Consider the following 26,385-nt stretch of genomic DNA (forward strand, 5'->3'; position numbering starts at 1 on the left):
ATACAGAATTATATGAACATGTTTGCTGATGATGCTAAGATAATAGGAAGGATAAGAAATTTAGATGATTGTCATGCCCTTCAAGAAGACCTGGACAAAATAAGTAGATGGAGCACCACTTGGCAAATGGAATTTAATGTTAATAAATGTCATGTTATGGAATGTGGAATAGGAGAACATAGACCCCACACAACCTATATATTATGTGAGAAATCTTTAAAGAATTCTGATAAAGAAAGAGATCTAGGGGTGGTTCTAGATAGAAAACTATCACCTGAGGACCACATAAGGAATAATGTGCAAGAAGCCTATGCTATGCTTTCTAACTTCAGAATTGCATTTAAATACATGGATGGCGATATACTAAAGAAATTGTTCATGACTTTTGTTAGGCCAAAGCTAGAATATGCAGCTGTTGTGTGGTGCCCATATCTTAAGAAGCACATCAACAAACTGGAAAAGGTGCAAAGACATGCTACTAAGTGGCTCCCAGAACTGAAGGGTAAGAGCTACGAGGAGAGGTTAGAAGCATTAAACATGCCAAAACTAGAAGACAGAAGAAAAAGAGGTGATATGATCACTACATACAAAATAGTAACAGGAATTGATAAAATCGACAGGGAAGATTTCCTGAGACCTGGCACTTCAAGAACAAGAGGTCATAGATTTAAACTAGCTAAACACAGATGCCGAAGAAATATAAGAAAATTCACCTTCGCAAATAGAGTGGTAGACGGTTGGAACAAGTTAAGTGAGAAGGTGGTGGAGGCCAAGACCGTCAGTAGTTTCAAAGCGTTATATGACAAAGAGTGCTGGGAAGACGGGACACCACGAGCGTAGCTCTCATCCTGTAACTACATTTAGGTAATTACATTTAGGTAATTACAGCAATGTGCTGTCTCCCTATTCTGTATGAAGGACCATATAGTCCATGCTCTGAAACTCTCCCTGGACAGATGTAATAGGACCCATTATCACAACACCAGAAATAAATATCTCTTTGATATCCCCAGAGTCAAACTTAATCTGTGTAAACACTATGCAAATAAAGGGACCTAGCCTATGGAACTCACTCCCTACTGAACTGAAAACCTGTCAAACTTTTGCCTCATTCAAAAACAAAAACAAAAAGTACCTAATTTCATCTTCATAGTTTCCTACACTGTGCTTTAAATTTGGTCTGTATCTAGTGTTACCCAATCTCGCAATCTTTATGTACTTAATCCAAACAACTTTACCATTGTGATCATTGTTGTCTTCTTTTCAGTGCAAGCAATATGCTGTATTGTGCCTTGTAATTTTGGTTAAACTATCATTCAAGCTGTCAATGCAATCAATCTGAGCGACCTATGTGCTTTAATATACCTTCTAATTTTTCTCATCTTTTTTTTTTTTGTTTTCTTACCATGTACATTACCTGTTATCATTTTTATAAATTTTGCTAGTATTTACTACTTAAAATTTTCTGTTAGATTAAGGACCTGCCCGAAACGCTGCATGTACTAGTGACTTTACAAGAAGTAATCACTATGCTATGTATCCTCACAACCCCAATGTACCTTCTTGTATATACTGTATATTAATAAATAATAATAATAATAATAATAATAAATAAATAGTCTAGATCAAAAACCAGCTACAAGCTCATCCAACATCCTCACCTCACAGGATGGCCAGTCATACGTGGAATCAGGAGAGAACAAAATACTTAAGGCTGATCTATTAGCTCCCCACCTCCCCACCCACTGGCAAAATCTGGGTACAGCACAAGAGTATCTTCCAATATACCTGAGTGTATGAAGTAATTGCAGAGCTCAAAGTGCATCATACTATTTGGTATGAAGTCACTGATAACAGGGCAATCACAGATATAGTGTTGGAGAGTATGTTCTCTCAAGTAAGACTGAAAACAGATTTTTTTTAACCAGATGGTTAAAACTCATGGAACTGCCTACCCGCTGAAGCCGTACCTGCCAAAATCCAGCTAGAAAATATCATTAGGACAATTGGTGGGACTTAACAAGCCCCCGGCTTTTTGTCCTCGTCGAGGCCACTAGATAGTTAGTGGCCCTTGGGTAAATTTAGGTAAATATATACGTAAATAGATACCATCGCTTCTCAGGTCTAGGGAGCAACAAGGGGAGCTATACACTATCTCTTAGAATTACGTAGGTAAACAAAAAATGTAACATATTTGTATACTGCAATGTCAGTGCTGACTGTACAAGTTGAAAAAACATTGTTTTACTTCGAAATATACTAATTTTATAAGAAAATTCAACGTAAATATGTCGCAGGTGGTCACGGATAAGCTCCGATATGGCAGCGTCGTCATTGGCTACAGCTGTAAGATGAAAAATGTTACCTTCTCTCTGATTGGCAAAACTAAAAGCCTAATGACATCTAGCAAGACCTAAGTGAACTACTTAGAAATCTTCGTGAGTTTACTTCTCTGAATTGCCCTTTGACGCGTTCTTAGCCGGCACTTAGGAACCTTCGTTTCAAACCTACTTACGAAGAAATACATGGAGGTTCGTGAATCTAGGTCCAGGGCCCAAGTGGATTCCAAGGAAGAAGCGAGCACCGCCTGTCGAGAAGTAAAAAACCACAAAACTGCATCCCGCATGAACGGCTTGAACAATGCAGACAACACACAGCCGGCCGCCGAGGGACATGCACCAGACATAGAGGCGGCCCCAAGCTCCTCCACATCCACCTCATGCCAGTCCGAGGATAGTTCATGGAGGGAAAAGAAACGCAGGGCCGAAGCCAGCAGGCCACGAGTACACAAATCCTCCTCGACCAATGCACCCGAAAGGGAAGGAACCTGCACATGAAGCTGCATCACACCAACATCCCACGGAAGGGCAGGGGCAAACGAGCATACATTGAGATGCTCAAATTCGCCCCCAGGAAAACCTGCAATGCCGCCCGAGCCTCCTGCCACACAAGCGTGTGGGAATGACAGAACATATGCCATGCCTCCAAAGAGAAGGGAGGGCAGTCTGCTAACCAGAACAACTCTGGAACTTCATAACGAACCCAGTAATGACACGAAGATCCATACATGAAGAAACGCGGATCCATCATGAAAGCATAACTCAGGTCGCACAGGAGGTAAGCCACAAAGGCTTCCTGCATCACATGGGACGAAGTGGGAAGCCGAAAACCTCAGGAAGGGTGGAACCGAAGAACCGCCGAGGTCACGGAACCGAACCCGGGAAGGAATAGATGCCAAATGCAATTCGTACAAGGAGAGAGCGAAAGAGAACCCTCACTCCTTGTAACACCAAGCCCTGCTCCAAGGGTACAAAAACCCAGGTGGGGTCCAACGGGGCTCAAGGCCCCCCCCCCCAAGTAAACCCCTCCCCCCGCCCCGGGAACCTCACCCCAAGGACCCAGGGTTGAGCCATCCTCCAAACCCTTTGCCTCTAAAGAAAAGGTAAGAGCCGCCAAAAAGCAGGAATGAAGGGGGGCTCCACTGGTCAGACACAGAAGCTCCGGCTGGAGGACCAGGCTCAAATGCCTTCGCCGCCACCCTGGAAGGGGACTTCCCTGAGATCGCCCGAGTCTCAACACCAACTGGACCCTGCCCCGACTCGGAAACCCTAAGGGTCTAGTCTGAGGCATCATTGACTGATGCCTCAAAAGTTTCGGAGCCAGAAGCAAGGGGGGTGGGGGGGGGGGAATGGATGAACAATAGAAGGGGAAGGACAAGGAGGGGCGGACGGAACCAAAGCCGAAGTGACTCCCACCCCCAAGTCCGGGGTCCCTAAAACCAAAATGGGGCAGTCTCAGGGCATCCGGGAAAAGCAACCAATTTATCACATTGCAACAACCTGAACCTAACATGCAAACACAACTGCTGCCTGCACCCTCATATCATGATCAGTAGCTTGGGTGAACTGCAGCACGTACAAACAACAAATGTCGCATGATTCCAAGTCAAAAGAATCACAAAAGAATCCACAGGCAGCATGGTGGAGGCACAACTGCCTTGATAACATGCTAAGGGAAGCCCAGGCTACTGCAAACCGGTGCCCAAGATAATCAAACTTCTAAAAGCTGAACCCCCCCTGGGACGCTTCCACTCACGGGAGCCTAGCAGAGGGTACCACCAAGAACACATATGCATATACATATTCTAATTATAGATAGGGGCAACCAACCAAAGGCAGACATCCCCCTAGGCAGGAAAACAAAAACAAAAGAAAAACCCCGCAAGAGGACAACGTACCCAGGCAGAACAGAGCCGGCCACTGTAATAGGTGAAAACTAGCTGTGCAGTATCCCATGCCCCTACTAGTGACAAAAACTACCTCCTACTCAGAGGCAAACAAGGGCAACAAAAACTCCAGGCGACTCCAAGGCCGACCAAGTATTGAGCAGTAAAAGACACAGCAGAGGTAGATCCAAAAGTGACTGGTGGAACTTGGCCCCAAGCCCCAAGGGCAGTACTTACCGGGTATCTAGGGAAGGAAACACTAAGCGCATGCAGCCCGAGTACTGTAGAATATTACTCTTGGCTTGCACACCACCTGTAGAGGCAGACCATGCCACAATGCACAGAAACTGAGACCAAATCAGGAGCCAGAAGCACAAGACCTTGCCAGTAGCACATCAGCCAAGAACTTAGGGGTGGATCGCCGGCGTGAGGGTATTGGGCTCCCCCTTCCCCTCCCTGGGAGGAGGGGTTGCGCAGACAGTGGCGCGACAATGTGATGACGTCATGCTCGTTTGCTAGTTTTCGTTTGGAGAGTTCTGTCCACTCATTCGGCTTTCGTAACAATATTTTCACCAGAATAGGGGTTTGTTTTGGAACACCTATCTTTCCGAGTGCCAGACCACGTCGATGGTAGACATAGAATGCTCTCAAACACACGGGGGTTTCTATAGGCCATTGCTCCTTATGCCTCTCTAAGGGAGTCAGGTTCTGGCTCATGGTCCCTGGTAGGCAAGAACTCCATGAACATTGACTGATGCCAGAAAGCTAATATATCCGTATCAGCCTGGGGCCAGAATTCACAAAGCAGTTATGCAAGCACTTACGAACCTGTCCATCTTTTCTCAATATCTGGCGGCTTTGCTTACAATTATTAAACAGTTAATGAGCTCCAAAGCACCAGAAAACTGTTTATAACAATAACAACAGGTGATTGGGAAATTTTCACACTTGTAAACCGAATAATAAATGTAACCAAAGCCGTTAAAGATTGAGGAAAGATGTACACATTCGTAAGTACTGTAGACACTCGATTATCCGGGATTCTTGAAGTTATCTTGAGGTTATCTCGAGTTGATTTCGAGGCTTTTTAGTGTCCCCGCGGCCCAGTCCTCGACCAGCCCTCCATCCCCAGGAAGCAGCCCGTGACAGCTGACTAACACCCAGGTACCCATTTACTGCTAGGTAACAGGGAGAATCAGGGTGAAAGAAACTCTGCCCATCATCTCTCGCCTGTGCCCAGGATCAAACCCGGGACCACAGGATCACGTCCAGCGTGCTGTCCGCTCAGCCCCTCTAGGTACATCTAGATTATCTAGAGTAAGATTAATTAGTGTAAGATTAGACTAATTACTGTAGAGTAGTCTAGAGTCATCTAGAGCATCATTTGCTTCCAACCACACTGGGGGTTTCTATAGGCCATTGCTCCCCATGCCTCACTAAGGGGGCCAGGTTCTGGCTGTGGTCCCCAGTAGGCCCACAGAACTTTATACACATGACTGATGCCAAAGTCTGACATTAGCATATCAGCCTGGATAAGCTCCGGGGAGCCAAAGGGGCTTCCCTCAGAAATGTGACATAACATATATTTTTTAAGAGAAACATTGAACAGTTATTAAACAACTGATTCTACATTAAGTAGTCTAGCACTAAAAAATAGTAAAATTCAATACTTCCTTCATCATTTACAGCTCTCTTCCCTTATACTCTTCATCACCATTCACCATTTAAAACACTATTATGGATACCTCTTGTAACATGAAGCTAGCTGTTCTTTACTGTATTTTGTAAAATATAGGAATAATGTTAACTTAGGTATTTTCATAGGTACTCTGAACACAATGAACAATAAAAAAGTTAAACATATAATCACCCATTTACTGGTTAATACTCACTTTGCGATCATGGGAGCAGGAGGCAATATAGTCACCATTTGCATCCATATCTAACATTGTTACAGGATTGCTGTGCGGGCTGAACTCCTTCACCTTGTTACCTTGATGGTCTAGCACGTGGATACGTCCCCAGTTTGTTCCAACGATGATCAACTGTAATAATAATGTGACTTATGACCTCACTGGCCAACACACCACCACCAGAGGCCTTAAACAGTAACACTGGGACACTTTGAATAGATAATTTGGCAGTTTAATATTCTACAATAAGATTTAGTTTTCTATATAGTAATAGGTATATATTACAGCCATTTTGGCAAGAAGTTACAACGAAAAAATACTAACATACCACTGACAATAAGTGATACGCTATAGGAATAAAGATCAACATATTAAAATGATTAATAGTAACCACTTATCATATGGAAGCAAATAGTCTGAAAGAGCAGTGGCCTGTTCTCTGACTTAATAAAAACCTAAGAAAACTTATGAAATTACTAGAATCTTTAATGGCAATTTCTCCCATTTCTCTACATTTCTTTATTATATAAAAATCATTCCCACCCTCAAGATTAACTTCAAAATCATCCATCACTTGGAAAATATATGCCTTCCCATCTACTGCTGTAGACATCCTCTATGCCAGTGGTTCTCAATTTTGCTCTCCCCTGCTTCCCCCTAATAAACCGATCTCTGGCTCAACGTCCTTAGGCACCAGATGTTTAAGATTACTCACTCACTGCTATATGTTAAATATAATATAAATATAGGAATGAAACAAAGACATCTTCTGGGTTTTGTGGAAACAATTCAAAAAATATTTTCAGTGGTACAATAATACAAGAATAACATACTGTATTCCATTAACAGTTCTAAGAATGGCATACTGTATACCATTTACAGTTCTAAAATGCCATACTGTATTCCATTTACATGTCTAATAATGGCATACTATATTTCATTTACAGTCTCTAAAATTTTCTTGTGCCCCATTAATGAATCACAGCTCTAAATATTTCATGTAAACAAAGAAAGACTGCTAATGCACCCCTCATACCAGTCTTCAAATTTGGAAACATTAAACCCATAAATGTGTTAAAAATCTGAACATTTACCCGATTAACCTGAGGGGTCACTAATTCAATGGCGTCGACAAGGACAGGAAGTTGGCAGCTTGTCGAAGGTCCATCACCACCCCACCCCCCTCTGTTTGCCTTGATAATCTTTTCCAGGTTGATTTTAAAACTTAGAGTTTTAGCATTTACGGCTTCGGCGAGTAGGCCGAAGTACATTTGTTAAAAATTATTTAACAAATCATTTAACAGAAGAAAATTTAAATTCAGTTCAACTCCTCCCTGCTCTGTTCACTTAAACTGGGAATACTTCCTCCAAAGATAATCCCATTGTGCTGACTTCCTCATGGAAAATATTTCCTTCACAGGCGATGCCATTCTGCCAACTTCCACAGGAAAATATTTCCTTCACAGGCGATGCTATTCTGCCAACTTCCACAGGAAATATTTCCTTCACAGGCAATGCTATTCTGCCAACTTCCACAGGAAATATTTCCTTCACAGGCAATGCTATTCTGCCAACTTCCACAGGAAATATTTCCTTCACAGGCGATGCCAACTTCCACAAGGTATATGTCTGTCACAGGCAATGCCATTCTGCCCACTTCCTCAGGGAATATTTCCTTCACAGGCAATGCCATTCTGGAAGCATACACAGGGAATATTTCATTCACAGGCGATGCATTCAATCAACTTCCACAGAGCATATTTCATTCACAGGCAATGCCATTCTGCTAACTTCCATAGAATATTTCTCACATAGCTGATGACACTCCAATCCTTTTTTTCACCATAACAAAGTAAATACATGGGCATCCCATTTCTCTCCTAATCTCACTTCCTTCCCATCATGGTTATTATTCAGTAGCTGTTCTCAATTTACAGTATTGTAATTACTTCACCACAGGTATGATAACGGTCAATTCGTTATCTAATTTACAAATGCACTCTCACCTTCTACTTGTACAGTAATTGAATCACACTTGCTGCCAAGAACTGCTCATAAAACAAAACTTTTTCTTTTTTATGGTAAGTCTGTTGTCACTGAAACTGTTGGCAAGTGTTCTTTCCTTCCTGTTTTAAAATGTAGCTTTATAAATATGTCAGAAGTAAATAAGTAATAATCAAAAGAAGGTACCAAACTGGGAAAGCACCATCTGTGTCACTGTATATTCTACAGGCGTTAAATATCACTCAAGATGACAACACAAGAACAAAAAGACATAAGTTGCATGATATCAAAAGTATCAGATTCACGAAGGATTCTACCGAGGGACAAATGACCCCCTACGGACATTAGGAAAGCAAGACATACGATCATCCTGAAAATTGGGACAACCTGAATTAAACCTGAGAACCACTATCTAGTGGCCTCAATGAGGACAAGAAGCTGGTGGCTTGTCAACAGTGCCCTCCATTTGTCCTGATGATATTATCACGTTGGATTATTGTGGCTTTGGTGGGTAGGTAGTTCCATGGGATTTATAACCCTGTAGTTGAAAGAGGATTTCATGTTTTCTCTCCTACTTTGCAGGTTGTTGAGCTTGAAATCAGTTCCTTGTTTGTGTTACATCAGACCTTTAAAAAAGTGCTCTGATCAATAACTAAATTGTTCAATATATTAAGTTATGATTAGTTCATCTCTATCGTGTTTGGTTTGCATTGCTGTTAGCCCTGTGGCCCTCAATTGTTCCTTGTTTGAGTTAACTTAGTTCTTGAATTATCTTTTTGAAAGATTGAAATAAAAGATCTTGAATGAAAGTTCAGTGTTGAACTTTCTCCAAACCAGTTATGTCTGTCTTGAATAACTACCTTCTCTTCCTTTAAGTCAAAGGTTCTTCTGACTATTTCTAGAGGTTGGTTGGTTTGTTTTTTTAATGCACCTTTTACTTGCTGTGCAACTTTCAGAGATAGGCAGATTCTGACTCCAAGGTACTTTCTTTTGTCAATCTGCTGCACGGTAATGTTGTTGATTTGGTAGCTGTGGCATGCATTGTTATGTCCCACATGCAAGTCAAGGTCACAAGCTGAACAGCAGTGCTGTGAGCTCATGCTGCACGTGTCAGGCTTTTTTTTTTTTTTTGGTAGCTCACTCAATACTGAGGCCCCTAACACACGGGAATTTGGCCCACGATTTAAAAAAAAAATGGCGTCTGTTTACAAGAGCCCTGATGAAGGTGTGGTGAACCCCGTGTATCCACGGGCCGTTTAAATCTTGCATAGTACTCCAAAGCATTATATGACGCGATGCGCAATTTACTGCAACTTGGTCAGAGCATCATATGATGCGATGCGCAACTTAACACTTTCGTCCAGGGATGACGCAATGCTGCGTCGTCAGTTTACTGTCGGTAATCTCGGTGACGACGCAATGCTGCGTTGTCCACTAAAATAATTGCCAAAAATCAGGTTTTTATCCGATTTTTTTGGGACTGTTTGGTAACTGTCAACAAGCCAAATGCAATCTGTGACTACAATACAAACATGAAAGGTGTTGATCTCTTTGACCAAATGATCAAATATTATCACTTCACAAGGAAAACTCACAAATGGACGAAGAAAATGATCTCCTATTTTGTGCAAATGGCTATCTACAATGCTTATGTGATGTACAACTACTACACAAAAAATACTAAACTATAATACTAAATATACTAAAATACTAAATACTAAACATTTGTGGGCAGGAATTGGGAGTGTAGCTGGAAGGCGTCTGGGCGCTCACTCGCGGCTAACGCGTGGCCCGTCTTCAACTCGTCGGCGGTTGGAGCGTGACCAGGTTTTTTATTTTATATGCTAATATTCCTCTAGAGAATTCTATTGCGAACCCATTGATACCAAAATGAAAGATCTAGGACAAAAATTGAGGTGACCAGAGTGAAAAGAGTGAACACATTTCATCGCTTTTGCGCGCTCCTGGGTAACTCGTTCACACTTTCTGTTTGCTGCGGGTAATTAGCCGGGCTTTTGGAGTTTATATGCATTTAGTGCTGTATTCTATTGCGAACACAATGATACCAAATTTAATCTCGTAGGACAAGAATTGAGGTGACAAAGTTGGAGAGTATACACTTTTCAGAATTAACGCGCGCTCCAGTGAAACGCTGGGACCCACTTCACATAGTTGAGGGGTGGCGCGCTGGGTGCGCGAAAGTGTTAAGGGTTAAGAACATTGTGCAAGGAGCCAATGCTACACTTTCTAACTTCAGAATTGCTTTTAAATACATGGATGGAGAAATACTAAAGAAATTGTTCACGACTTTTGTTAGACCAAAGCTGGAATATGCAGCGGTTGCATGGTACCCATATCTTAACCCTTTAACTGCACAACGCGCCTACGGGCCCAGGCTTCGGGTGCGCAACGCGCCTCTGGGTGTTTTTATTTTTTACGTTCCATTCAAAACTCCCGCGGCTACATGGGGTTCACATCAGCTTCCTCAGGGCTCTTGTAAACAGACGCCATCTTTAAAAACAATCATGGTCCATATTGCCGGTGTCAGAGCCTTAGTAGTGAGTGAGCAACCAAGGCAGGCATTCACAGCATGAGCACACAGCACTGCTGTTCAGCGTGTGACCACAGCATCGCCTAATATTGTCAAAATATATATATAATCTGTATTATTTAGCCATGATAGTATTATAGAAGAGCCCGAGTGTGATAATGACTGGGTACAATGTTCAAATATCAGTGATTCAATGCTGTTCACGATGTTCACAGTGCTAGCCACAGCACCACAGCATTATTTCGTCCATCTAGGAATCTTCAAATGACTTTTTAGGTTCCTTTTCAAAATAAACTTGTGGTCAATTATTCATTTACAGGTATTAGTGACCGGGATTGTGGTTATAATTAGCGTTGTTCGTAGGAAGGAGGAATTTTGGTGAGGGAGGAAGGGAGGGAGAGAATTGAGGTAGCCTCACTGTGTGGCAGTAACTCTTGTTTTGCTGACCATGCTAGCTTCGTGGTTCGCTATGGGGAACACACATGTACATGGGTATATACAGTGTGTGTGAATAGTGTAATAACAGCACCAGGAGTATGTTGTGAGGAGCTATTTTAGTGAGGGAGGTGCGTCGTAATCGTGGCGTCGTCTGCTGTCTGCCGTGTGATATGTCATGCAGTGTATGGTGGCCACTGTACTGTTTGGACACAATACCGGCTTACTTGCATAGTTCTGGTAAATAAAACATGTAGATAGGTATATATAACATGTGTAATTAGTGTAATAAGAACAATAACAGAATGGTGGGAGGAGCAATGTTGGCAAGTAAGATGTTGGAGTGAGGGAGGGCTGGCTGGGTGTGGCTCCTCACACTCGCTGTGCTCTGAGTGTGTTGATGGTGAATGTATATAGTGTGTGTACATATGTTGTAAATATACATAAATGAACATGAAACATTGATGTGAATAACTGTATGATTTGTATGAGTAATGTTGGTGAATACAATGTTGGAGGAGTGAGGGAGGGCTGGCTGGGTGTGACAGCTCACACTCGCAGTGTTCTGAATGTGTTGATGGTGAATGTATATAGTGTGTGACAGTGTATAGTCTGTAAATAGATTGTATATATACATAAATTAGCATGATACATGTTAAATATGTGCAACATATGTGTACACTAGTGTCATGCACGTAACAGTGTCTTCGGACAGTACGGATGTTTTACTGCCATAATATAGTGTACGTGTTCATTATACATAGGATTAGCACGTAAAATAAATGAAATGTACTTGGAACTGTGCTCAAAAATGAACAAAAATATATTCGCGGCAAATCACACACCCTGCCCCAGGCGCCCCACCAGCCCCGAGAGCATACTGCTCTGGCACACGGGGAATGATGACGTCACGCCCCACCTTTCGGACCCCATAGCAGCTGAAGTAAGTACAATTTTGAACTTCCGTTGCTATAGCCATATACAGGGAGGGGTTTTTGACACTTTCAGAAGAAAAAATCACTTTTTCCCGAGGTTTCATTTCTTGCGCACTGGGGGGGGGGGGGTCATATTTATAGGCCGCGCAGTTAAAGGGTTAAGAAGCACATCAACAAACTGCAAAAGGTGCAACGACATGCCACTAAGTGGCTCCCAGAACTGAAGGACAAGAGCTACGAGGAGAGGTTAGAAGCATTAAATATGCACAAAAGTAGAAGAAAGAAGAAAAAGAGGCGATATGATCACTATGTTCAAATTAGTAACAGGAATCGATAAAATTGATAGGGAAGAATTCCCGAGACCCGGAACTTCAAGAACAAGAGGTCATAGATTTAAACTAACGAAACTAAGCTGCCGGAGAAATATAAGAAAATTCACTTTTGTAAACAGAGTGGTAGATGGTTGGAACAAGTTAGGTGAGAAGGTGGTGGAGGCCAAAACCGTCAGTAATTTCAAAGCGTTATATGACAGAGTGCTGGGTAGATGGGACACCACGAGCATAGCTCTTATCCTGTAACTACACTTAGGTAATTACACTTGGGTAATTACTCTCTCTCACAACACCACCACATTGCATGCCAAAATAGCTGTTTTTATTAAATTATGGACTGTCTGGTGCAATAAACTAATAACATATACTGTACACACACTGTTTGAAAATAAGAAACAATCATTACAGGTGTGTGTGTGTGTGTGTGTGTGTGTGTGTGTGTGTGTGTGTGTGTGTGTGTGTGTGTGTGTGTGTGTGTACAAAGAAACCGAGTAGTGATATTGCGAATGGTGAAGCGAGGCCACATCCAATGCCATTACACAGCCGACAGGAGTCCACAGACACCATTATCACAAAACAAGCACAACTTCACCAGTGGTCTTCAACATTAACTACAATAGTGCATTCCAGTCTGCCAAGATGGCTAATAAAGCTTGAACAAAGTACAAGTACACTTTGGGTCTATATTACTACAAAATAATCAGGAAGGAGAGTGTGATGAGGCTGTCACAAGAAATTTGGATCCTTTTTATATTGTTGCATGTCCTTGTCATAACCCTTCTTTCCTTTGCAGACTTGTTATAGCATGGGCTTTTGAGCCCACTTCTTTTGACAAGAGATACTTGTCAAATAATAATAAAATTAGCTAGGTTAATTAATACGTAACAGTGATATATTGCAATTGTTTAATTATAAAGTAATATAATTTGCACTAAATGAATTTACATAAATATTGACAATTATACCTTTTAATATTATTAATATTTAAACCTTAGGTTAGACCACCCTAAAAGAAATAAACGTACCAGTGTATGTTGCATTAATTAATTAAAATTAAGGTTTAAATTGAAGTATAATCTACCAGCAGGTAAATAAAGGCAGCATCATACGTTGTTGGGTCTTCCTCACTGTATTACTCAAGAGCCACCAAAAGAGCACAGAGCCACCAAAAGAGCACAGAGCCACCAAAAGAGCACAGAGCCCCTCCTGGAACTTACTAAACGTGAGAAGCAAAACTTAGTAACTACCAGCAAACAGCTAAGACTTAATTTGTTTTCCACAGTTTATAAATTAATTTGATTCTATAACATCTTGTACTGATAAAAAACTGAGGATGTCAATGAGAGTTCAAACTTCACACTCGACATGCATCGCCCTAATTGCCGATGATATTCTGAGGGGGGAATCAACACAGCATCCTTCAGCCATTGGGAAAAACTGAAAAAACTGTTTTTCAGCCATTGGCTGAAAAACAACCTGAAATGACTGAACTAAAAACCTTAAATGATCCATATTCTTCACATTATGCTCTTGAATTAATAATGCATCAAGATAAGAACGCCATAAAAGCTCACCTAGAGGAGTTTGTTTCCCAACGTCACACAACCCACTAACATTCATAGTGGCACAGCGTCACCATTCAATAACCACTTAACCCACCACCCAAGTCAGTACCACCTACTCAACCATCCACCACATCCAACTTATCCACAACCTTGTCATCAAACCCTCCTCCGAACCAGCCATATCCAAACCACCATTACAAAGCAAAGACAACCACCAGAAAATTATCCTCATCAAATGGCGGGAAAATTACCCAGTATCAACTATATTCCAACCACCATCAGGCAGCACACACCTCTCCACTTAATGATTCACATCAATCTCATGAATTTCAGCACAAACCACTCCCTTGGACATATCCACCTTGTTATGGTTTTGGTCAGACAAACAATCTTCGTCCACATCGTTTTATTCTCCGCCAGTAACAACAACAAAACAATTATCAGGTACATGAAATATTATTAACAAGATCATAAACAAAAGAGCATCTGCTCCAAACATGCTACCTCCAACATCTGTAGTACTCAATCCCAACATTCCTCCCCTTTTAAATAAACTATATCCCTACAGGTTAAGTCTATCAGGCGGTCGTATGACTCTTCCTGATTTTCTCAACTGGGAGTCCTGACCTGTTACTTCTGGGAAACATTCTTCTGAATTACTCCTTGTAGAGTCCATAGGGTTAACTGTATCCCCATTACCCTCTACTGCCCCTTGCTCTGCCTCCCGGTCTCCTGCAGGTGCTGCTATCCCTTCATTATAAGGATGGATATCACTAGTTGCCCCACCCCCACCTGAGGGGTCTTCAAAATTCCCTGTGAACCTTGGCATGAGCTGATCGACATGCCTTTTCCAATTAATGTTCCCAAAACTCTGCACTTGCACAGTGAAGTTCCTGCGGCCCAGGACCTCCCTAATTTTCCCTTCCACCCAGGGCTTTCCACTTCCAAAATTCCTTGCATATACTGCATCCCCCTCATTAAACAACAATTCCTCTCCCTGAGCCAACTGACTGCCCAAGCTAGTTACCGATTTCTCTTTATTGGGATCTGTCTTTACTGCTTCCATGTGCACTTTAAAGTGTCTATTAAACAGTAATTCAGAAGGAGATTTACCATTAGTAGAATGAACAGTTTTCCTTTGATTATATAAAAATCTACAAAGCCTTGTATTAATAGTATCTTCCGTAAACCGCTTTAACCCTTCTTTCAAGGATCTCGCTGCTCTCTTTGCTAGACCATTTGAAGAAGGATTATAGGGGGCAGGTGTTACATGTTTAATACCATTTTTCCGGAAAAAAATCCTCCATTTCCACAGAAACAAAATAAGGAGCATTGTCTGAGACAATTATGTCTGGCAATCCAAAATTACAAAATGTTTTCCTTAGTAATTCACAAGTTACAGATGATGTGGTGGAATTACACACATGCACATCCAGAAATTTGGTGTATGAATCCACCACCACAAGGTAATATTTATTATCCATAGGTCCCGCATAATCTACATGAAGTCTAGACCAGGGTTTTCCAGTGCATGGCCAAGAAAGTACTGGGGCCTGGGGTTTCTGATAATTCTTAAAGCAAATATGACAATTTTTTGTTACCTCAGCAATATCCTGGTCTATTTTTGGCCACCAAACCCAACTTCTAGCTTCTGCTTTCATAGCATTTATGCCATTATGGCCTACATGCAGCTGTTCCAAAATCTTACATCTCAGTTCCCCAGGCACCACCACTCTATTCCTATACAAGAGTACATCCTGGTGAATACTAAGGTCAGCCTTCACTGCAGCATACTCTGACAATAACAAATTATCATTCCAACCATATTTGACATTTTTCAACAACAGACTTAATTTAGGATCTCTACCAGTTGCCTTCCTAAATAGTCTGGAATGAAATATCCTCAAAAGACATAGATTCCACCAGGTTAACATACTCCACTGGAATACTGGAATTTAATTCTTCTGTCACAGGCAATCTACTTAATGCATCAGCTACTACATTATCCTTGCCTGGTTTAAACTCTAAATCATACTCAAACTGAGAGAGTAGTAATGCCCATCTTTGAATTCTAGCATTGGCATTAACTGGAATCTGTTTACCTCTGCCAAACAATCCTAGCAGGGGTTTATGATCTGTTCTAGCAAGAAATTTCCTCCCCAGCAGAAAATACCTCAGTTTTTTTACAGCATATACCAAAGCTAAGGCTTCTTTATCTAACTGAGAATAATTCTGTTCCGCAGGAGATAATTTCTTGCTAGCAAAATATACTACTTTATCCTGACCATCTACTTCCTGTAATAATACACAACCCACTCCTACTGGGGAAGCATCTACCTCCAGTTTTAACGGGAGTCTACCTGTAAAATTAGTGAGTACTGGAGAATTCGCAGTCTCCGTGGTGTAGTGGTAAGACACTCGCCTGGCGTTCCGCGAGCGCTATGTCATGGGTTCGTATCCTGGCCGGGGAGGATTTACTGGGCGCAATTCCTTAACTGTAGCCTCTGTTTAACGCAACAGTAAAATGTGTACTTGGATGAAAAAACGATTCTTCGCGGCAGGGGATCGTATTCCAGGGACCATAGGATTAAGGACTTGCCCGAAACGTTACGCGTACTAGTGGCTGTACAAGAATGTAACAACTCTTGTATATATCTCAAAAAAAAAAAAAAAAAAAAATTTATCAATTCCTGCTTAATATTCCTGAATGCATTTTCCTCTCTTGCTGCCCACTTAAATCTAGCCCCTTTTTTCAACAATTCATACAAGGGTGCTAATTTTGTTGAAAAGTTCTTCACGAACTTACAAAAATATGTAACCATCCCAACAAAAGACTGTACTTCCCCAACTGATGTTGGGGCTGGGGCATCTATTATAGCAGCTACATTTTTGTGAGAAGGAGTAAAGCCCTTACCAGAAATATGGTACCCCAGATATTCAATGGCCTTGGTCTTCAACGTTGTTTTTCCCTTATTAATCTTCACATTGTGCTTTTGCAAAAGATTCAAAACTTGTTCTAATCTAGCATCATGCACTTCCTCATTCTCCCCACATACAATAATGTCATCTAAAAAACTAGCCACACCTTCAATGTTAACTAACAACTGGGACATGAATCTCTGAAAAATTGCTGGAGACGAGGAGAGTCCAAAAGGAAGTATTTTATACTTAAATAACCCCTTGTGGGTATTAATCACTAACAATTTCTGGCTCTCCTCCTCTACAGGAATTTGCAAGTAAGCATCTTTCAGGTCAATCTTAGAAAAAATTGCTCCCTTGCAGACCACTGACAACAACTCATCTATCTTAGGTAAAGGGTACTTCTCACAGTGTATGCGGTTGTTTAGTTCTTTGAAGTCTGCACAGATTCTCAAGGATTTCCGATCTGCCTTCAACACTGGTACAATTGGGGCTGCCCACTCACTATGTGTAATTGGCTCTAAGATGCCTTCTGCCACATGCTTTTCCAGGGCTGATTCTACCAATTGCTTGTAATGAAACAGCACTGTTCTTGCCTTGAAAAATTTAGGTGAAGCCCCACTTTTCAGGTGAATTTTTGCCACCATGCTATTAATTGGCTCATCTGCCTCCACTGAATATTTGTCTAACATTTGTTCGGCACTTTTAATTGTTTTAACTATTGACAATTCATCTAGGCCCGTCAAGACAATTCCCACTTTTTCCATGAGATCCTTACCACATAGGCTAGGATTATGTGAATCCACTACATAAAAATCCTGGACAATTTCTTTTCCATTATAACCTACTTTTGCCGACACCTTGCCATAGACCTTAATCGGTACATTATCATAAGCACTTAAAAGATTTTTTACCTGGTTTTACATTCAATTGCAAGGTATCTGCCCAATCTCTAGACAATGTTGACACTGCAGCACCAGTGTCCAGTTCCAAGGGAACTAACTTCCCATTAATTACAAAATTCACCACTTGTGACTTCACTGAACATACCTTTTCTTTCACCGAATATAGTCGGTTTTCCTCACCTGCAGCTTCTTCAGACTGGTTACCTTCCTCTACTGCCTTGACCACAGTACCACTACCTCTTCCTGCATTCCCTGGTCGTCTCCTCTCCCAGGCCTTGTTGTTCCTGTTCAGATATTCCCTACACACCCTCTGCAAGTGTCCCCCCTTGTTACAAAAGTTGCATAAGCACTTATTTTCGTGCACTTATAAGCACTTAGTTTCGTGCATATATATATGCACGAAACTTGCACTTGCTACTTATGTGCTTGTATCCACAGTGTGTACATCTGGTCTGGCCCTGTACGACCATAATTTCCCGAGTAGAAGTCTTACTTCCAAAAGCCCTTTCCAGGTTCAATATCTTCTCGAGCACTGTCCATGAAGTCATCGATTGTAGATCCAAATTTTCTGGCACCAGGTTAGGGAAATAATTCTCCTCTTCCACTGCCATGAACAACTGGTCCCTAACCCTGCCGTCCAACTGTGCTCCGAAGTTGCAGTGGTTAGCCAAAGCCTTCAATTCCGCAAATAAATCCTGTACGGACTCCTGCTGCTTTTTCGTCCTCTTCTGGAAATCCATCAAACTCCTGTGATATGATGGTTTCACCACATACTGACGTTTAAGCAAAGCAATCAAGTCTACATAGATCTTCGTGTGCGGTAGCTCGGGTGCACACAAATTTCTGAGAACACTATATGCTTCAGAACCCAGTGAAACTAAGAGTACCGCTTTCTTGGTGGCATCCTCCTTAATCTCCCGGTACTGAAAGTTTGCTTCCAGCAGGCTGAGCCACAGGTCCAACGAGATCTTGGCAGTGTTTAACGGCTCGATTGACATGGTAGCCATGGCCACGGTGTAACACACTCCCCTGTTATATGTGAAGCGTCCACTCGTCCACACGACGTACCCTGCACTGTCTTGATCCTCACACCACGTCTCGTACCCAGGCTCTCTGCCAGCGATGTTTAATTCTCGTCGCCACTGTTATGGTTTTGGTCAGACAAACAATCTTCGTCCACATCGTTTTATTCTCCGCCAGTAACAACAACAAAACAATTATCAAGTACATGAAATATTATTAACAAGATCATAAACAAAAGAGCATCTGCTCCAAACATGCTACCTCCAACATCTGTAGTACTCAATCCCAACACACCTCCTCACTCCTACCCACACCACGATGAACTGGGAGAGTCATAGACAAACCTCCTTCATCACTTGAACCACCCCCAACTACACACCACTTCCTTTTGGGTGAATTCACCAACACTTTGCCAAGCAACTTTTCACATTTGCAATGTGATACCATATCACCAGAAAATAAATCAACCATCCTGTTAAAAGCAACCCCTACCACCACAGCCACTGCCTACCATTTCCTCAGAGATCACACCGGATGATGACCACCATCACTTGCCACACCACCAGCAAATGATGACAGAACAGGTGTAACAGCCTGATCAACACTAAACCCATCCACAGGGACAACACACGATGCCTCAGAGGATTCACCAACCACCTCACCAGCACCTCTATGCACAGGCCCCACCATCAGTGGAAAAATTTGCCTGGTCCTCCGGAAAAACCTGACATATAGCCGCCATGTGATTAAACATATACACATTCCATCCTGCCACTTTCAGTGATGAGGGGGATCTTCTTTACGATCTTCATGGCCACAGTCCAGTTCCCAGATGAAAGTCCTTTCCCGGGTCCAGATGAATGACAGTGCGAGTGAATTCCATGCACACTTCCATAGCGAGAGAGCGCCTTCCACAGCTCACTGTCAGACATTTCATACGGAGCGGCACTCACCACAACATGAGTCATGTCCTTTACAAATTAAACATTCAATGTATACTGGAAAATTTTATTGTACACTGGATAATTTCATTGTACACTGGAAACTTTTCATTGTATACGGAAAACTTTTCATTGTATACGGAAAACTTTTCACTGTACTCGGGACAACGTCACCGTGCACGGGAAAATTTCGTTGTACACGGGAAAATTTCATCGTACACGGGAAAATTTCATCGTACACGGGAAAATTTCATTGTACACGGGAAAATTTCATTGTACACGGGAAAATTTCATTGTACACGGGAAAATTTCATTGTACACGGGAAAATTTCATTGTACACGGGAAAATTTCATTGTACACGGGAAAATTTCATTGTACACGGGAAAATTTCATTGTACACGGGAAAATTTCATTGTACACGGGAAAATTTCATTGTACACGGGAAAATTTCATTGTACACGGGAAAATTTCATTGTACACAGGAAAATTTCATTGTACACAGGAAAATTTCATTGTACACAAAGGTTGCTTCCAATTTATTGGAGAAAGGCTCCATGGTACTGAACTTTGTACTGTAAAATTTAAACTTGTATTCACACAGTAACATAATTTACAATGAAGTAGGTTCATTTAAAATAGTCTAAAATTAAATTCAATAAAAGAAGTGCAACAGGAAAGTGCTAAGAATGAAATATAAAATGACCAGACCAGGAAACTAATGAAACAGCAACCCCAAACAACAACTTCCATTTCACTTGGCAATTCTTTCATGCTCACTGTTTAGTGCATCAGTTTATTTATAATGAATGCCACATATAATGAATACTGGCAGACATTTACCCAAAGCTTAGGAGTATTGTCATTGTATAATACTTTTTACAATTTTGGGATTCTAAAAATGTTTACATTAGAATAATTTAGAATTACATGGTATAATTCAATTGTTCAATTGAATATACTGTATACAGAATAAATCATTTGACTTCATAGAACTGATTCCTGTATGTGCATTATAACAATTTGGTACAATGAGGGTTTACTACTGTATCAGCAAACATTTTGAGCATGAACTGCGACTCACCTTCGAGTTGGCTGAAATGCATGATGCTCCATCTTTCTTCAGTATTTCCCTCAAGTCCCCCGAGATCCTTTCATACTTTAGCTTTGGTTCCTCCTCCTCTTCCGAATCTTCATCCTCCGAATCTTCTCCTTCCTCGGTTTCCACTTCTTCCTCATCCTGAGGGTCATCCTTCAAATCTTGTGATGATGGCAATGATGCAGAAGATTCCTCCATATTTAATGCTGATAGAGAACAGAAGTATTGATAAAAGATGCATGTTACTTTGTATAAGCAAACAAAAGATGGAATCCAAGACTGCAAAAATCTTATTTCTAAACAAAGTACAGTACGTATACATTGTGACCCTTCCAGAGGAATAGTGATCAGCTGTGCATAACAAATAATCCCTTTAAATATGGCAGGAAGATAAGACGCCAGCACTACAGGGACTAGTACACCACTGCAGGAACATAAGGTAAAGTATCCTTATCCAGACACTGAAGAACATTGACATTGTCGGTAGATTAGCAGTCCAAGCTAAGTCCCTGCTTAGACAATGCCTAAGCAGTCTCCGTGGTGTAATGGTAACACATTTGCCTGGCGTTTCATGAGCACTTTGGCCTGGGTTTGTATCTTGGCCGGAGAGGACTTATTGGGCGCCAATCCTTAACTGTAGCCTCTGTTCACCCAGCAATGAATGAGTATGGGTTGTTAAACAATTTGGAGGGTCGTATTTTGGGGAAAATTTGGATTAAGGACGTGCCCGAAACCCTATGCGTGCTAGTGGCTGTACAAGAATGTGAAAACTCTTGTATATAGAAGTAAAAAATAAAAAAAAAAATTAATAAAGAATAAAAGAAAAAATGTAATATTCAGTTTTTCCAAAGTTATGGTATGAATTGAAAGACATTTTTTATAAAATGACACTGGAATAGACAATGTATTGTACATGTATAACCTATAGACATATAGTATTAACAAAAATCTGCCGGAGTCTGGAGTTTCAGTGTGCACCAAGTGTCCGGACACACAGTTGCAGGGCTTTAACCACAGCACTGTGCAGAGTGCCTTGAGGCGCTCTGAAAGTTGTGCTATTTTGTTTTTAATTGGGCTATATTTAAATGTTTTTTTTAATGTTTCATCACTGTGTTCTGAAATGAAAATGGTTTAGTTTGGAAACATTTTGTCATGAACTTTACCTGAACATGTATAAAAACAACAAAAATGTCCTTAACAATTGCACTATGAGATTTTTGCCGAAACCAGGTGTGCAATGCGGTGGCTAAACAAATAGGTATTTTAGCCATTTCTCCACACATCTACAGCCATATAAACATGTAGAACACATGTAGAACATCAGGGGGGGGGGGCCACTGGCCACATAAGTGCTAATTTGCCTTACCTTGCCTGGCACAAACCTTAGTCACCAACATATTTTGGTTAATATTTCCATAGGTCTTTTATATATTTTTATGATTATACACAGATTACATATTAAGTCTCAATTTATAGCGAGACATCTCTTGCAATTTACATCATATCTGTATTTTCATTAAAAGTTAGTACAGCATTACAGTTTTTATTCCACTTGGAATTCCAATACAGTAACTGATTAGGCTGATGACTGCCAAGTTTATCCTAAAGTGTAAACTGTGATTGGCTGTATCCTAGAGAACGTCAAGTGCTGGTTAAGGGGGAACCTCAATAAGCCTAACAAGCTTCCTGTCCCAAGCAATAGGAAATCATTATTGGTTACATTTTTTTTTTTTTTTTTTTTTTTTTTTTGAGATATATACAAGAGTTGTTACATTCTTGTACAGCCACTAGTACGCGTAGCATTTCGGGCAGGTCCCTGGAATACGATCCCCTGCCGCGAAGAATCGTTTTTTCATCCAAGTACACATTTTACTGTTGCGTTAAACAGAGGTTACAGTTAAGGAATTGCGCCCAGTAAATCCTCCCCGGCCAGGATACGAACCCATGACATAGCGCTCGCGGAACGCCAGGCGAGTGTCTTACCACTACACTACGGAGACTGTCATCTCTTTATGTTCAGGTCACCGTGCAGTGACATGAACACTTAGGTTATTACCTTACCTTGCAATGATTTCAGGGATGAACGTCCCCGCAGTCTGGTCCTCGACCAGGCCTCCTGGTTACTGGACTGGTCAACCAGGCTGTTGGATGTGGCTGCTCACTGCCTGACGTATGAATCACAGCCTGACTGATTAACAGGGCAAAAAGGGGCATTGCTAAACTAAATAGCAAACCCTGTCCTGGCCAGTTTCTTTCACCCTGATGCACCTGTTCAAATAGCAGTAAATAGGTACCTGGGAGTTAGACAGCTGCTACGGGCTGCTTCCCGGGGATGTGTAACAAAAAGGAGCCCTGGTCGAGGATTGGGCTGCGAGGACGCTACGCCTCGAAATCATCTGAAGATAACCTTAAGAAGAAGACTAATATTCTATTCCTACCCTAGGCTAATATTCTATCCCTATCCTAGGGTAATATTCTAACCCTATCCTAGGCTAATATTCTAACCCTATCCTAGGGTGTCAGGGCACTGTCCACCCAGCTGTCAGGGCGCCTGACAACTGGGTGGACAGCGCTTCGGATTCGTAGTCCTGAGGTTCCGGGTTCGATCCCCGGTGGAGGCGGAGACAAATGGGCAAAATGTTTCTTTCACCCTGATGCCCCTGTTACCTAGTAGTAAATAGGTACCTGGGAATTAGACAGCTGCTACAGGCTGCTTCCCATGGGTGTGTGTGTGTAACAAGGAGGCAGCCTAAGCCCCTAATTCACCAAGATAGCTCGAGAAGATAGGCTAATATTCCATGTATACATATTCAGCACTATTTTGGAAATTGGGACATATTGCACAACGAAATCACAATGGTGATTTATCTATGAGAACATCTTAGGAGCTGTCCGATGGAATCAAACTGTATTATAAAAAAAATATATTGTTAATTGTGCTGCACATTTTTCAGTTATTCAAGAATCTTCTGAATAATGAATCCTGATAAACTAACAACTGAAACTATGTTGGCACAGTGCCTATGGGGCACTGTACTATATAGATACAAGCCCATGGAGGTTACCTTGAGGTGATTCCGGGCCTTAGCGTCCCCACGGCTCGGTCGTCGACCAGGCCTCCTGGTTGCTGGACTGATCAACTAGGCTGTTGGACGCGGCTGATCGCAGCCTGACATATGAGTCACGGCCTGGTTGATCTGGTATCCTTTGGAGGTGCTTATCCAGTTCTCTCTTGAACACTGTGAGGGGTTTGCCAGTTATGCCCCTTATGTGTAGCGGAAGCGTGTTGAACAGTCTCGGGCCTCTGATGTTGATAGAATTCTCTCTCAGAGTACCTGTTGCACCTCTGCTTTTCGACAGGGGTATTCTGCACATCCTGCCATGTCTTCTGGTCTCATGTAATGTTATTCCTGTGTGCAGGTTTGGGACCAGCCCCTCTAATATTTTCTACGTGCAAATTATTATGCATCTCTCCCGCCTGCGCTCAAGGGAGTACAGATTTAGGCTCTTTAGTCGGATCCAATAGTTTAGATGTTTTACTGAGTGGATTCTAGCAGTAAAGGATCTTTGCACGCTCTCCAGGTCAGCAATTTCTCCAGCTTTGAAAGGGGCTGTCATTGTGCAGCAGTACTCCACTCTAGAGAGCACAAGCGTTTTGAAAAGTATCATCATCGGTATAGCATCTCTAGTGTGAAAAGTTCTTGTTATCCAACCTGTCATTATTCTTGCAGTTGTGACTGCTACTTTATTGTGTTCTTTAAAGGTAAGGTCTTCCGACATGAGTACACCCAGATCCTTTACATTGCCTTTTCGTTCTATGTTATGATTTGCCTGAGTTTTGTACGTGGTTTCTGTTTTTATATTTTCATTTTTTCCATAGCGCATGAGCTGAAATTTATCTTCGTTAAACACCATCTTATTTTCTGTAGCCCATAGAAAGACCTGATCTACATCTGATTAGAGGTTTGCCGTGTCCTCTATGTTGCCTACTCTCATGAAGATCCTAGTGTCATCTGCAAAGGATGATACAGTGCTATAGGTTGTGTTCTTGTCTATGTCCGATATGAGGATGAGAAAAAGTACTGGAGCAAGTACAGTACCCTGGGGGACTGAGCTCTTCACAGTTGATGGGATGGATTTTATTTTGTTGACTATTACACATTGGGTTCTGTTAGTCAGGAAATTGTAGATCCATCTGCCTATTTTTCCGGTAATTCCTTTTGAACGCATTTTATGTGCAATAACACCATGGTCACATTTATCAAAAGCTTTTGCGAAATCTGTGTAAATTACATCAGCGTTTTGTTTGTCTTCCATAGCATCTAATGCCATATCATAGTGGTCCAGCAACTGTGACAGACAAGAGCGCCCTGTTCTGAAACCATGTTGTCCGGGGTTATGGAGATGCTGTGATTCCATGTATTTTGTGATCTTACTTCTTAGCACTCTCTCAAAAATTTTTATGATGTGCGATGTTAGTGCTATCGGTCTAATTTTTTGCCTCTGCCTTATTTCCTCCTTTATGAAGTGGTGCTATCTCTGCTGTTTTTAGTATATCAGGGATAACGCCAGTATCTAGGCTTTGTCTCCACAGAATGTGGAGGGCCTGCGATATTGGTTTTTTACAGTTCTTGATGAATATGGAGTTCCAAGAATCCGGGCCTGGTGCAGAGTGCATAGGCATACTGTTTATGGCTTCTTCAAAATCCAGTGGGGATAGGGTGACGTCTGATATATGATTTGATGTTGGTATCATATCCATGAAAAATTCCTTTGGGTTATCAATCTTTAGTGCATTTAATGGCTCGCTGAAAACAGAGTTGTACCGCTTCCTCAGTAGCTCGCTCATTTCTTTGTTGTCATCAATGAAAGTTCCATCTCCCTTTCGCAGGGGCCCAATACTAGATGTGGTTTTTGATACTTGATTTTCCATAGGAGAAAAAATATTTCAGATTTCTCTCTGTTTCACTGATGGCCTTTTGCTCTCTTTGCTTCTCCTGGGTTTTGTATGATTCTTGTAGTTTGAGTTCAATTGTTTCTGTTTCTCTACCTAACCTTCTTTGCCGTTCTTGAGGTAGGGTGCGACTCAAGTTGTTCAGCGATTCGTTTTCTTCGCCTATATAGGGAACGACGTTACCGTTCCAATCTGCATCTCTTCCTCTTTTTTTTCTTAGGGGTATGCGGTTTGAACATATATCTAGTGCTACTGAGCTTATTTTTTCCAGGCACTGGTTCAGGTTTGCATTTTCTAGCTGTTCTTCCCAGTTTATTTCTGTGAAGTCCTAGTTTATTTGTTCCCAGTTTATCTGTTTATTATTGAAGTTGAATTTGCTGAAATCTCCTCCACCGGGAATCTGGACTGGTTTTGAAGGTCTATTCCCCATGGTTGTCATAACTTCAATTAAGTTGTGATCTGAGTAACGGGTATTTGTAATCATTATGTTCCTGGATCAATTTATCATTATTAGTGAAAATGAGGTCCAGCGTGTTCTCCTTCCTAGTTGGTTCTACTATTTGCTGGTTTAAGGCAAACCTGTCGC

The 26,385-nt window shown here is 41.5% G+C and overlaps 1 protein-coding gene across 4 annotated transcripts in view; it reads right to left on the reverse strand.

Moving 5' to 3' along the window:
- The window catches only part of lt (vacuolar protein sorting-associated protein light), a 263,565-nt gene that overhangs the window by 231,772 nt on the left and 5,408 nt on the right, over window positions 1-26,385 (reverse strand). For all 4 annotated transcript variants that reach the window (XM_045740821.2, XM_045740818.2, XM_045740819.2 and 1 more), the window contains exons 2-3: window positions 20,831-21,051; window positions 6,118-6,270 (exon numbers count right to left, since the gene is read on the reverse strand). In XM_045740821.2, coding sequence (XP_045596777.1) covers window positions 6,118-6,270; window positions 20,831-21,043 — 366 coding nt within the window. In that variant the 5' untranslated portion in view covers window positions 21,044-21,051. The remainder of the gene's footprint in view (window positions 1-6,117; window positions 6,271-20,830; window positions 21,052-26,385) is intronic.

Source organism: Procambarus clarkii, chromosome 13 (assembly GCF_040958095.1).
Source record: "Procambarus clarkii isolate CNS0578487 chromosome 13, FALCON_Pclarkii_2.0, whole genome shotgun sequence".
NCBI lineage: Eukaryota > Metazoa > Arthropoda > Malacostraca > Decapoda > Cambaridae > Procambarus > Procambarus clarkii.